Source organism: Hemibagrus wyckioides, linkage group LG17, assembly GCF_019097595.1.
Source record: "Hemibagrus wyckioides isolate EC202008001 linkage group LG17, SWU_Hwy_1.0, whole genome shotgun sequence".
In the NCBI taxonomy this organism is placed as follows: domain Eukaryota; kingdom Metazoa; phylum Chordata; class Actinopteri; order Siluriformes; family Bagridae; genus Hemibagrus; species Hemibagrus wyckioides.
In genome coordinates this window covers 2396475-2411081 of record NC_080726.1, presented here as the reverse complement: position 1 = coordinate 2411081, position 14607 = coordinate 2396475, and the positions used below count along the sequence as shown (strand labels likewise).

The 14607-nt window shown below is 40.4% G+C and overlaps 1 protein-coding gene and 1 pseudogene across 2 annotated transcripts; both read left to right on the top strand.

Moving 5' to 3' along the window:
- The first annotated feature begins 543 nt into the window (after positions 1–543).
- LOC131368172 (E3 ubiquitin/ISG15 ligase TRIM25-like) lies at positions 544–8275 on the top strand. Of its 2 annotated transcripts, XM_058414123.1 has the most exons (8): positions 544–1095; positions 4727–4822; positions 4938–5171; positions 5352–5511; positions 6825–6884; positions 6972–7022; positions 7284–7313; positions 7390–8271. In XM_058414123.1, the coding sequence occupies exons 1-8, from the start codon at positions 544–546 to the stop codon at positions 7914–7916; spliced, it is 1710 nt and encodes a 569-aa protein (XP_058270106.1). In that variant the 3' UTR covers positions 7917–8271. The 2 variants fall into 2 exon arrangements, with proteins under 2 accessions (XP_058270106.1, XP_058270105.1); XM_058414122.1 differs by lacking the exons at positions 6825–6884; positions 6972–7022; positions 7284–7313 and having other exon boundaries at positions 7390–8275.
- A 1365-nt stretch (positions 8276–9640) lies between these two features.
- On the top strand, positions 9641–13804 carry LOC131368240 (E3 ubiquitin/ISG15 ligase TRIM25-like; annotated as a pseudogene).
- The last annotated feature ends 803 nt before the right edge of the window (positions 13805–14607 follow it).

Genomic DNA, 14607 nt, shown 5'->3' with positions numbered 1-14607 from the left:
GCTGACTCTTTCTTTTGTACATTTGATTTTGTTTAAAAGATTGTTTCAGATACACTTTTTTGACAAAGGTGTCTCTTTTTATGTTGAATGAATCCATGATATCAATTACATTTTCATACATAAACATTCCAGTGATGATATAAACACATTCAAATATTCAATATATGATCATGAAACAGATATTTACAGAAAATCAATATTCAGTCCACCTGCATCTTTAAATCACAGGGAAGCTCATTTACACTATAAAAATTCTATACACCTGAACTGTGTGTTTAAAGCCACACCCACTATCTCTCTCATTCTACACCACAAACAAACCCAGAACACTAATTTCAAATAAAACGCAACATAATACATTCAGTGGTCTGCCTTCTGCCCCTCCCGTTGTACCTTCCTTCCTCCCTCCCTCCCCCTCTCTCTCTCTCTCTCTCTCTCTCTCTCTCTCTCTCTCTCTCTCTCTCTCTCTCCCTCCCTCTCTCTCTCTCTCTCTCTCTCTCTCTTTCTCTCTTGCTCACATTTTACGTTTGAGACTGCAAGAAAATGGCTGAAGCTGGTATTTCCACAGATCAGGATCAGTTCAGCTGTCCATTGTGTCTGGATATCCTGAAGGATCCAGTGACTACTCCCTGTGGCCACAATTTCTGTAAGGTGTGTATTAATGGCCACTGGGATAAAGAAGATCAGAGGAGTGTGTACAGCTGCCCACAGTGTAAAGAGACGTTCAGTCCAAGGCCTTCTTTACGCAGGAACAACATGCTGGCTGAGGTGGTGGAGGAACTGAAGAAGACTGAAATGTCTGTGAAATGTGATTCCTGCATTGGAAGAAAACGCAAAGCTGTTAATTCCTGTCTGGTTTGCTTGGCTTCTTATTGTGAAGATCATCTTCAACCTCACTATCAGTCTCCTGCCTTTAAGAAGCACAAGTTAGTTAAAGCCTGTGCAGAGCTCCAAAGGAAAATGTGCTCTGAACATGACAAACTGAAGGAGATCTACTGTCGTACTGACCAAAGTTTCATCTGTTACTTGTGTACGATGGATAAACACAAAGGTCATGATACTGTTTCAGCTAAAACAGAAAGAACTGAAAAACAGGTGAGAACTGGATATCATTATACTTTTCCAAGTACATTTATTCAAATTGTATGTCTAATATAATTTAGATTCAGTTGAATTACATGGCTATGTAACTAAATCACTGTAAGCAGGCAACACACAAAGTCAATGCTGTTTGATAAGGAAGTGTTAAACAGGGCAGAGAGTTCTGTGCACTCTGAACAGCCAACACCCAATCATTCTTATAGCATGTTCCATCCTGTAAAAGCTCTGTAACAGTGTTTTTAAGGTGTTGATTATATTATTTTCTGTTTTCATTTCAATTTTTGGGTATTTTATTCTATTAGATTTAGATTTTAAAAGTTAAAATAATAAGGCAATCTATTAAAAGCATTTTTATGAGGTAGCTTAACAAATACGAACTCAAGACCATCCAACTTAAAGGATTACATTAAAATTAAATTTTGTCTTGTTTTTGTAACAAATAATAAAAAAACTGTTTGTTAGCTGATCATAAAAAGCCAGATTGTTTCATTAATTATTATATACATAGTCTAATTAAATAAAATACAAACCATAAAACAGGTCAAATAACAGAAAACTGAAATTATGGTACAAAGTGCTGCACTTTACTACTGTATACAAAAACCAATACATACAAGAGAGAAAACATCAGATCAAACTTCCAACATTCCTTAAAATTTATATATATAATTTTGTACTTTTTTTGGCAGATCCAACAATAAAACTACAATTATAAATGACATTTGCGTAATCCACTTTTAGCCTAGTTCTTTGCATTTGTCACTAGCTTCATACAAATCAAAAAAGTCCCAATAAGGCTCTGGTTTAATACAAAGTTTAAAACAAATAAGTACTTAACAGTATAAATCATGTAGAAACTCGGCCTGGTGAGGGCAAAACACAAATCCACCTGAAACAAGGATTGTGGAAAATAGTGATCTTTTATTGAGTTAAAGGTGGGGTGTAAGTGGAGTTCATTTTGGCATGGAGGGGGTGCTTTGTGCAGTGAACATTTCCCTTGGTGTGGAGCAGTGAAGAAGCTTGGGTTGCAGTGGAATCAGGGATCATTGTCTTTCGTCTCTTTTATGGCTCTGCAAATGAAAAACACAGACGTGTTCATGTTCTGACAAAGTTAGCTTACCTCCTGAGGACACCACACCCTATCGCATTCTTTCCTCGTCTCCAGGAGGGTGAATGAATAGTGCCACTGCTCTGACTGATTATCGTTCTTGGCACAGTCGTGTTGCCCCACCCTGCGGCCATATGCTTCTTTGCAGTCTACAGCAATGGAGGTAAAGAAATGGCACTGTTGTTTCAGCAACCGAGAGGCAGTTGTGCAAGAAGCACGAAGATGCCACATGTAGGCAGCGGTTAATCAATAAAACATAAGTATTGTTATTTTTTTTATTTCATTATCTGAAATGAAGCAATGGCCAGAAGAAGAATGACAAAGGCATTGTCCATCTAGCAATGCTTAGAATTTAGTGAATCCAGTATTGAAAAGCATGTATCTCTTCAAATGTATACTTCACCTTTTTAGGATAGTCCAAATTTGTGTGCTATGACCTTAAGTGTCCTGCCTCAATGACTATCAACATCAAGACCTTGCTGCCATTTTCACTGGACCCCTTGCAGTTTGGCTATCATGTCTGCCATGACAATCTGGCCTTTACACACCTGGGCAGAAAGGACACCTACATATGAATGCTGTTCATAGGCTTTAGAATTCCTGCAGCATCTCCAGCACCACCACAGTGATCACTGGGGCCCCTCAGGGCTATGTGCTCAGACCACTGCTGTTCACTCTGCTGACTATGTAGCAATGAAATGGCTGATGCTATGGGAACATCAATATTAACACCGCCACAAGCAGGGAGATGTCTCTCCTGGAGGTTGTGAACAGGACATGAATGTGCCTGGAGCCAAGCACCACTAGTAGTGTAAGACCCAAAACCTAGGAATGGGGTCCAGGTATATACAATAAGGGTGTGAGGAGAGGACCAACCCACCACAGCACAAATATCCTGACACACTGTGCACCTCATGGGCCTGGGTGATAGCCACCACTGCCCAGCTCATTGCACTGCTTTGCAGCCACCAAAGCAGTGCAATGGATGTAAGCGCTGACAGCCTGAACATGGGACAGCAGGTGTAGTGTCTCCTGTTTCACTAGCTTGCAGGACAGTGGGCAGAAGGCTTGCAGAAAAACCTTACGGTCATTCATTATGTGCCCATTGGGAACATGACCCACCATGAGATGGAGGGCAGCATTGATCATGAGCAGTCAGGAGCAAACTCTAGGCAGGAGAGGGCCTACTGAACTCCTATCTTTATTAGGGAGGCCAAGTCTAAAAACATAACTGTTTCTAGGGTCAGAAATTTCTCAATGGAGTCTCCTCAGAAACTTATTTGGCTCAAAGGGGGCTTGGAGCTCTAGGATTACTGTTAGGTCTAAGGAGGGGAGACATGGTCTCAGCTCAGCTCAGCAGTAAAGCCTCAGATGCCATACAGAAAGTGAGAGACCAGAGGATGCCTCCTCAATGAGGCCCTGAGAGAGATCCTGCCAATGACAATACCCTGGCTCGGACCCCTGTAGGCAGTGATAGCAGGGAATAGTGTACAAATGGAGCATAGGCTATGTCTGCACCATGGTTTCCAGCCCCAGAGTGGCTGATAAAAAAAGAAAGCCACAGTAGACAGTAGGTCGACTCCCCAGAGCCGAACAAAGCCACTTACCCCTGGCCAAAAATAGGCATATATGTTCTACCACGTGCAGGTGGAGATCTCATTCTGAGCAGATGTGCTTTACAGCACAAAGGAGGCAATCCACCCGAGTGGGAAAAATACATGCCTGCATCATGGTTGAATCCCAAACTGCCCCTAAAATGTGGTTCTCTGACAGTGAGAAAGCACACACTTTCCTGGTGGCTAAGGGACCTCATGTGGGCAAGTAGAGCATCTCAATGATTGTCTGCCATGTCCTTCATCTAAAACAAGATGAACTAGTCATTTCCCTGTGATGCAATAATGCTAGACCAACCTGCATGCACTTTGTGAGAGTGAGCAGTGATAAAACTAAGCCAAAAGAGAGAACCCTGCACCGGAATGATTTGCCCTTGGCGAGTCTCCTATTATCTGGCAAGATGCCTATGCAAGATAGTCATCCTTCAGGATTATCATTACAAACCAGTCTTTGGACCTGATCTGCGACACAATTGACACAAACATATACAGATTGTTTCCTGAACACAAAGAAAGCTGGAGTAATATGACGTAGATGCCCTTTATGTCCTTACTGGTGTGCTCTGCTTCATCACATGACCTCCTTAGCCAAAAGAGTGGTGTGATTTCACACAGAGCTTTAGACACCATTCCACAAGGAGTGTTGCTTTAGCATCAGCCATGATACAGCATTGAGTTCCCTCAAAAGGGAATAATTCAATTATCGATCACACTGATTTTCAAGTGAGAAAATGTTTAGTATGGTCTACACAAAGCCCATTGAATTGGAATCTTCTTTAAAAGTTCTGAAAGATAAAGCTGGGGATGTAAAGAAAGTTACAGGAAGTTTAACTACTTACTGTAGGTATTATTAATATGCAGAACTCCTGATTCAGAAATAATAAAACATTTTATTTGGTCTCAGAATGAGCTAAAGGGGGAGCAGATGAAATCCCAGCAGAGGATCCAGGAGAAGCAGAAGAAGGTGCAGGAGCTGAAACAGACTGTGGACATTATTAAGGTGAGGAGGAAACACATACACACAACTATTACCACAATATGAATAATATAGGGCCACAGTAAAAAAAAGTGTTGATATATCAATGGAATTTAATCTTATGTGTGTGTCCTAACAGATGCGTTCACAGGCAGCAGTAGATGACAGTGAGAAGATCTTCACCGAGCTGATAAGCTCCATAGAGAAAAAGAGCTCTGAGGCGACAGAGCTGATCAGAAGTCTGGAGAAAGCTGAACTGAGACGAGCTGAACGACTCCTGAATCAACTGGAGCAGGAGATTGCTGATCTTAAGAGGAGAGTCACTGAGCTGGAGGAGCTTTCACACACACACGATCACATCCACTTCCTCCAGGTAACACTCACTGTCTGATCTACAGAGGGCGCTGTTCCTCACAAAGTTTCCTCCTACAAGCTCATTACAGCAAGAAGAAATGTTCCTGTCTGAGATCACAAGTGTATCTTTGTTCTGATTCAGACTGATATTCATTCGTTCCTCTCTTACACTTCTTTATGATGTGTTTCCTCTTTGTAGAGTTTCCCGTCTCTCTGTGTCTCTCCTGGATGTGAAGACTCACCCAGCTTCACTGTCAATCAACATCTTTCATTTAATGGAGTGAGGAAATCTCTCTCAGATCTGAAAAAACGAGTCAATGAAATCTGTGAGGAGGAATTCAACAAAATCCATCCACAAGGTAAATACACTAATATTTAGAGACGTCTTTAACACCTCACTGGAGATATGCCATGTTCCAGCCTTCTTTAAGACTTCCACAATTATCCCAATTCCTAGAAAACACAGGAGTTCAGGACTTAATGAGTACAGACCTGTTGCTCTGACATCTGTGGTAATGATATTGCTTTGAACACCTCATGCTGCCCCACCTCAAATCCATCACAGACCCTGCAGTTTGCCTATAGAGCCAAAAGTTCTGTAGACGATGCAATTAAAATGGCCCTCCACTTCATCCTCCCCAGGAACCTATGTTTGGATCCTGTTTATGGATTTCGATTCTGCCTTCAATACTATTATTCCAGCTGTGCTACAGGACAAGCTCTTAAAGCTGAATGTGCCTGATTCCACCTGTCAGTGGATCACAGACTTACTGCCCGACAGGAAGTAGCATGTGAGACTGGAAAAAGATGTCTCTAACTGATAGACCATCATTACCAGTTCCCCACAAGGCTGTGCTCCTGTACACCAAGAGCTGCACCACCAGTCAGCAGTCCATCAAACTATTGAAATTCTTGAATGACACTACCATCTTTGGGGATGAGTCTGCCTACACGAGGGAGATTGACCATCTGGTGACCTAGGGCAGTCAGAACAACCTGGAGGTTGCTTGGAGACTTTAGGAAGACCCCAGCACCACCTTCACCTATAATCCTATGTGACTCCCTAGTTAATACTGTGTACTCCTTCCATTTCCTGGGACCCATCATCATCTGGGACCTCAAGTGGACGCTACACATAAACTCTTTAATTAAAAAGTGCACCAGATGTTTTACTTCCTGTGGCAACTAAACTAGTTCAACTTCCAAAGACAATGATGGAGCACTTCTACAACTCCATTATTGAATCCATACTCACCTCCTCCATCACTACTTGGTATGCTGCTGCCACTACCAGGGACAAAAACAGACTGCATTCACTCTACTGAGAAGGTGATTGGCTGCATTTTGCCACCTTTTCAGAACCTGTACACTTCCACCTTGGACACAATCTTTTTGATGTACTGCCCTCATGCAGTAATGAGTTTCTTTTCATCAGCACCTGGCCTTATCAACAATATATAGGACCAGCATGGTCATTATCTGCCTCCTTGGACATTAATGCACAAACCACCCTTTGTTGATTAACTCACACGACTCAGAGCCATAGTGCACCTGCACCTTATCTTACCTTCCTACCTCAAACTATGTGCATTTGCATTGGTCCACTAATGTACAGATCTCCTATTGAGTTGAGACTGCACATCATTTTTCCGTTTCCATTTTGTCTCCACAGCTGCAGCAGCTCAGAAAATTTTACCCTTAGAAACAAAGATCAACAAACACAATCTGCAATGTAGGTGTACAAACACACACTGTATAACCTAAATATGATTATTTATATTTTGATGACTGATGTTGGGTAATATTTATTTACATTAAGATTTGAAAAAACGAGTTGAGGAAGTCTTATTACCGAAGATCCATCCACAAGGTAAACATTTGTTATGCATCATAACAGAAATAAGAAGAAAGCAAGTAACAAGACTGAATAAAATTACATCAAGATAAATTTAGCAGACAGTCAATGGAACTTAATCACAAATTCACAAACTAATCTCACATGTTTGGGAAAATAATTGTAGATGCATTCAAGTTACAAATCTGGACAGATCCCAGACAGAAAATGAGATATTATTAACATTTCTGTCTAAAACAAGTGATTAGAATTGTGCTCTGTGTCTTTTACCCTCAGAACCAAAGAGCAGAGAAGATTTCCTGCAGTGTAGGTGGACAACACACACACACACACACTTATTATAAATCCTGTGATCTAACCTGTGCACATTTCATTACTTTAGATTTCCGTTATCTGACTCTGGATCCAAACACAACACATCCTGAACTCATCCTGTCTGAGAAGAACAGAGTGGTGACACGCAGAATGACAGAGCAGAGATACTCTCATCATCCAGAGAGATTTGACTCCTGGATTCAGGTGTTGTGTAAGGAGAGTGTGTGTGGACGCTGTTACTGGGAGGTGGAGAGGAGCGGTGATGTGAACATTTCAGTCTCATATAAAGAGATCAGCAGGAAAAGAGATGGTTCTGAGTGTCTGTTTGGACTCAACAGTCAGTCCTGGAGTCTGGAATGTTTTTATTCCTCTGTCTCTTTCCGGCACAACAACATTAAGACTGAGCTCCGAGGTCCAGCATCCTCCAGAATAGGAGTGTATGTGGATCACAGTGCAGGAACTCTGTCCTTCTACAGCGTCTCTGACACGATGAGGCTCCTCCACAGAGTCCACACCACATTCACTCAGCCTCTGTACGCTGGGTTCTGTATACGGAGTTATGATTTACCAGTTTCTTTGTGTGATCGAAAATAAAATGTTTGTAAATGTGTTTTAATGAAATTTACAATGAAAATGAAATCTACAGGATACAGCTACAGTGGCATTGCTGTCTAGAAACTTTAACACTAAACAATTATAAATAGATTTCTATTCACAAATAAGTTACGTAAATAATCTTTTATCACAGAAAGTAGAATGTTTGTAGAACAAAGAAATGTCATTAAACCGACTCCTTTTACAAGATTTATTGTATCATATAGTGATATGAAAAATGTACTACGATTTGTTGCTCAATAACACAAATGTTTCTGTTTAAACTATTACATTTTTCAGAATTATACAAGAATTATTATGTGAAATAAATTTTGAAGGTGACAGAAAGATTTGTTTTCCTTCAAAGTATTTAAGGACAATAATAAAGCTTTTCACTGTCGTTACTACACCCAAATATTTTAAGGGCTGGGGACTTATTTGTTTTGTCATGAAAGATTAATGGATGTAGCTGCAAATGCAGGTAAACAACCTTTTAATATATTTCCAAACAAACAGTCCAAATGAAAGGATGATTCAGAGTCAAAAATAGGCAGAAGGAAAGCAATGTATAAAAAGATTATCAAAGGCAAATGCAAAACACAGGTAGACTAGAAACACGGTCAGGGTCAAAACACGGAGCAATCACAATGAAAAGAAGGCTAGGTAATGTAACAACAACATGAACTGAGCAAATACATCGCAGTTTTTGAAGACAATAATTGATAGACTTTTAAACATCGAGTGAGAGTGTCAAGCTCATCTGTGGTCAATCAGTAGCTGGGTGACTGTTAGTGTGTATATGTGTATTGTGGGTAATGTAGTCTGCGGTGGCCATGTTTGTTGGAGTTCATCACTGCAGTTGGTGTAACACCTTATTTACCTTCCTTTGTACTGAAATGAGGGTGGATGTCAGATAAATGACCAAAAATGTCAAATTAATTTAATAGTCCTTTTTTTTTCCTTAGAGGTCCAATAAGCTATTCATCAGATTGTTGTAGGATGTACTGCAATAAGAGTAATGTTCCCTGCTGAGTCTATGATCACTTTATTTGTTCATTTGCTAGGGATTTACCTGATATATTTAAAATAAGAAGTAAAGATATGAGGAGAATGAAGCAAAAGGCAGGTCCAGGATGGACAGTAAATGGAAAAAGAAATGAAAAAGCAACACAAATAACTGATGCCTATGGAGAAAAATCATCAAAACTAACAATACTTACTGTATATTCACAAATATGTTGTTCACTATTTGGATTTAGACTGAATAAGCTGACTACTCTTACTTTTGTACATTTTTTTTTTACTTGATTTGTTTCAGATACATTTTTGGGACAAAAAGGTCCCAAAATGGTGTTGAATGATGGTGTTGGTGTTGAATGAATGTTATGGTGTTGAATGAATCCGTGATGTCAATTATGCTTTTATACAGAAACATTCCAGTGATGATATAAACACATTCAAATATTCAATATATGATCATGAAACAGATATTTATAAGTCAATATTTAGTTCACCTGAATCTTTAAATCACAGGGAAGCTCATTTACACTATAAAAATTCTATACACCTGAACTGTGTGTTTAAAGCCACACCCACTATCTCTCTCACTCTACACCACAAACATAACCAGAAAGCTCATTTCAAAGGAAACAAAACTCAAAGTGGCCTACCTTCTGCCATACACTCTCTCTCATTCTCTCTTGCTTTCTCAGTGTAAAACTCACAGAAAATGGCTGAAGCTGGTATTTCCACAGATCAGGATCAGTTCAGCTGTCCAGTGTGTCTAGATCTCCTGAAGGATCCAGTGACTACTGCCTGTGGCCACAATTTCTGTAAGGTGTGTATTAATGGCTTCTGGGATAAAGAAGATCAGAGGAGTGTGTACAGCTGCCCCCAGTGTAGAGAGACGTTCAGTCCAAGGCCTGCTTTACACAGGAACAACATGCTGGCTGAGGTGGTGGAGGAACTGAAGAAGACTGAAATGTCTGTTAAATGTGATTCCTGCATTGGGAGAAAACGCAAAGCTCTCAGGACGTGTCTGGTTTGTCAGGACATGTCTTTTATTGTGAAGATCATCTTCAACCTCACTATCAGTCTCCTGCCTTTAAGAAGCACAAGTTAGTTGAAGCCTGTGCAGAGCTCCAAGAGAAGATCTGCTCTGAACATGACAAACTGATGGAGATCTACTGTTGTACTGACCAAAGCCTCATCTGTTACTTGTGTACGATGGATAAACACAAAGGTCATGATACTGTTGCAGCTAAAGCAGAAAGAACTGAAACTAAGAACTCGATATGATTATTATTATTATTGGATCATTATTATTTTTCAAGTTAATTTATATAAAATCTTTTTCTAATCTAATTTCTGTTCAGCTGATTTTATTCATTTTATGTGATTATCATACACTGTGAAATGGAATGTTAAATGGTTGCTGGTTCGAAGTGTTAATCCAGTCAGACTGCACAGCCAACACCCAACATTATTCATTTAAAATACTAGACACATCACTGGGGAAGTGCTACAACAATGTTAATATATTTATCAGCTTGATAAGATCATATGACGAAGCAGAGCTCGCCAGCAAGACCATGAAAGGGCATTTACATGATATTACTCCAGCTTTTTTGTCTTCAGGAAGCGCTCTGTGTATGTTTGTATAAATTTTTGTCATGTTTGTTTTGACTATGGAAAAAGACAATATAAATAAAAGATTAGGAAAGGTGGCAAGGAAGTTCAGACATTGCGTGCATACCTCCCCTGCTACATTATGGGAGACGGCTCAAACTTTTTCTTTGTTGTTTGTTTGATAGTGGAGTGTGCACACGCGTCACTCAAGGGAGCACTTTCCTGCAGACGATGTCTCCCCTCCTGGTACCTCTCAGTGGTCCTTGAGGGGCTTCTCTAAGCCCCCTTTGAGCCAATGGAGTCAGCCTCTGAGGAGTCTCTGACGGAAACGGCTGTAAGCCTGTCATCTGGCCTTTCTGCAGGCCTACTGTCCTTATGTTGCAGCAGATTTGTCCTCCCCGCACACTCTTATCAGGTTCTATAACCCAGACCTGAACCACACACAGGGGTAATGGTGCTCTGCTCCCAGCTTGTGTGTGCCCTTTTAAAACCTCTGGAACAGACATTTCCTGTGTGGTGGAGTTGATACTGGTGTTCCCACTGAGTCAGCCATGAAGCTGCTTTGCTAGCCACACCCTGGATGTCCACTCTGGCTTTCTTCAGACTTGTAGAAACTGGGGTAATGTGATGTAGAGACCCTTTTAAGGCCTTGCCAGTGTGCTCTGATTCAGCATGGAATTTGCCGCACAGAACTTCCGCAAAGAAATGTTCCCATAGTCTCAGTCATGACACAGCATCTTATTTCCTTCTCAAGGAAACGGGATACATATATAACCTGGAGTAGTTTTTTTTGTTAATGCTTATTTTATATTTGATTAGATTATATTAGGAGTATATTAAATCAGATTTAGCTGCAGTTATTATTGACATGCTAATTATCTGATAGAGAAATAATGGAATTTATTTGGTCTCAGAATTAGCTACAGCAAGTGCAGATGAAATCCCAGCAGAGGATCCAGGAGAAGCAGAAGAAGGTGCAGGAGCTGAGACAGACTGTGGACATTATTAAGGTGAGGAGGAAACCGAGAAATTCACCTAAACACACACACACAATTTATAGAGACTTTAAGAGAAAGAGTTGATCTTTAAATGGAACTGTGTGTGTGTGTTTTCTAACAGATACGTTCACAGGCAGCAGTAGATGACAGTGAGAGGATCTTTACTGAGCTGATCAGCTCCATGGAGAAAAAGCGCTCTGAGGTGACAGAGCTGAACTGAAGTCAGGAGAAAGCTGAAGTGAGTCGAGCTGAACGACTCCTGAATCAACTGGAGCAGGAGATTGCTGATCTTAAGAGAAGAGTCACTGAGCTGGAGGAGCTTTCACAAACACACGATGACATCCACTTCCTCCAGGTAACACTCACTGTCTGATCTACAGAGGGCGCTGTTCCTCACAAAGTTTCCTCCTAAAAGCACATTACAGCAAGAAGAAATGTTCCTGTCTGAGATCACAAGTGTGTCTTTGGTCTGATTCAGTCTGAGATTCATTCGGTTCTCTCATACACTATGATGTGTTTCCTCTCTGTAGAATTTACCGTCTCTCTGTGTCTCTCCTGGATGTGAAGACTCACCCAGCTTCACTGTAAATCAACATCTCTCATTTGATGGAGTGAGGAAATCTCTCTCAGATCTGACAAAACGAGTCGAGCAAATCTGTGAAGACAAATTCAACAAAATAAGACCAGAAGGTAAACAAGAAAACTTTGTTTCTGTATCACAGTAAAGAAAGCCATAAAGTTCACAGAACACAGAACAAATCTTCTAACACACAACTTACGTGTGGGGCATAACCACTAACAACATTCAACATCATCCCTTCAAGCTCTAACTTCAGACTCATCACCCTGTCTGACACTCTCTTCACCTCCAGAACATTCCTCACAAACTCCTCCTTCAGGACCACACCTACCCCATTTCTCTTACTATCCACACCATAATATAACAGGTTGAATACTGCTTCTATGCTATGAGCCTTGCTACTCTTCCACCTGGTCTCCTGTACACACAGTATATCCACCTTCCTTCTCTCCATCATATCAGCCAGCTCTCTACCTTTCCCTGTCATATTACCAACATTCAGAGTTCCTATTCTCAGCCCTACACTCTTATCTTTCCTCTTCTCTCTCTGTCTATGCACTCTCCTCCCTCCTCTACTTCCTCGACCAACAGTAGCCCAATTTCCACTGGCGCCCTGTAGGTCAACGGCGCAGATGGCAGTTGTTGTTAACCCGGGCTTCGACCGATCAGTACTGACGATTCGCTCGATTAAATTTGGCAATGTTTTTCACCAGATGTCCTTCCTGATGCAACCCTCTCTATTTATCCGGTTTTGTGACCGGCACAGAAGTCACTGGACTGTGACCCCTATGGCTAGATTATAAATTATAATATATAAATTATAAATTATAAAAAAGCAAGTAACAAGACTAAATAAAATTACATTAAGATAAATTCAGGACACATACAGTCAATGAAACTTAATGACAATTTACAAACTAGAAAAGATGTTTATAATCTCATATCGTTGTTTATGCATTAAAGTTACAAATCTGGACAGATGTCAGATAGAAAAACTGACATCATTGTGTTTCCACATAATTTTTCCATCTCCGTTTTGTCTCTTTGTCTCCACAGCTGCAGCATTTCAGATGATTTTACCCTTAGAACAGAAAAGATTTTCTCTATAAATCCTACGATTATCATCTAACCTGTGTATATTTTATTACTTTAGATTTCTGTTATCTGACTTTGGATCCAAACACAGAACATTCTCAAGTCAATGTGTCTATAACAGAGTGGATAACAGAGTGGTGATATGCAGCAAGACACAACAGCAATGCTCTGATCATCCAGAGAGATTTGACTTCTGGACTCAGGTGTTGTGTAAGGAGAGTGTGTGTGGACGCTGTTACTGGGAGGTGGAGAGGAGAGGTGATGTGTTCATATCAGTTTCATATAAAGAGATCAGCAGGAAAGGACGAGGTTATGAGTGTGGGTTTGGATACAACAGTCAGTCCTGGAGTTTGTGGTGTTCTTCTGTCTCTTTCTGAAGCAACAACATCAAGACTGAGCTCCGAGGTCCAGCATCCTCTAGAATAGGAGTGTATGTGGATCACAGTGCAGGAACTCTGTCCTTCTACGGCGTCTCTGACACGATGAGACTCCTCCACAGAGTCCACACCACATTCACTCAGCCTCTATATGCTGGGTTCAGGATACGGAGTTATAACTCACCAGTGAGGTTATGTGATCGAAAATAAAATGTTTGTAAATGGGGCAGTTTTCCGGACAGAGATTAAGCCTAGTTTAAACAAAAAATGACGATTTAAACCCAATTAACAGAAATTTGCCCCTCTATCATGGTTTTAAATAGTCTTAGACAGTCTAGTACAACATTTAACAGAGTTCCTGGAGAAAGACTAAAGCTACTTCAGGACTTATTGGGTCTTAAATTAAACCTAACATGAAGCAGTTTTAACTTCAGATTTGACACATGAATTACTTGGACTAAGTCAAAAAAGATCAATGTTTATCAGCATCTACAAGCACTGGCAGACATTGTCACCCTTGCTCCGGAGGATGTGGAGGGTAAAATGCCGTCCAACTTTTCACTTCTGTTCTGACTTTCTCCTTGAAACAAGAACAGTTCAGATATATAGTCAAATAAATACAGATTAAATGGAATGATGTTTCACATCAGATAACAGAAGCAAATTAAAGTTTGAGAGGACAGAAACAAAAGCCAAAATGAAATTCATATACTTAATGAAGGTGTGTGTGTTCCATCATCTGAACTATCTAGATGGTTATCATCTGGTATGTTCTCCAAAGGTTGCTGGCTTTCCATTATTGTTGTCAATAACTCATCCAACTCGTCAGTCTTTATTTGCAGGTCCTCTGCCAGTCTTAATCCTGTCTCTACGAGCTTCAGCAGCTTTTAGAGGATTATTTTTATATTCTTCCACAATGCCTGTATTAAATAACAAATACAGTGACAACAGTGATGTCAGGTAAAAAGTCAGGTAATAAAGCCGATGATTTTTCATTTATTGTTATTGTAGAT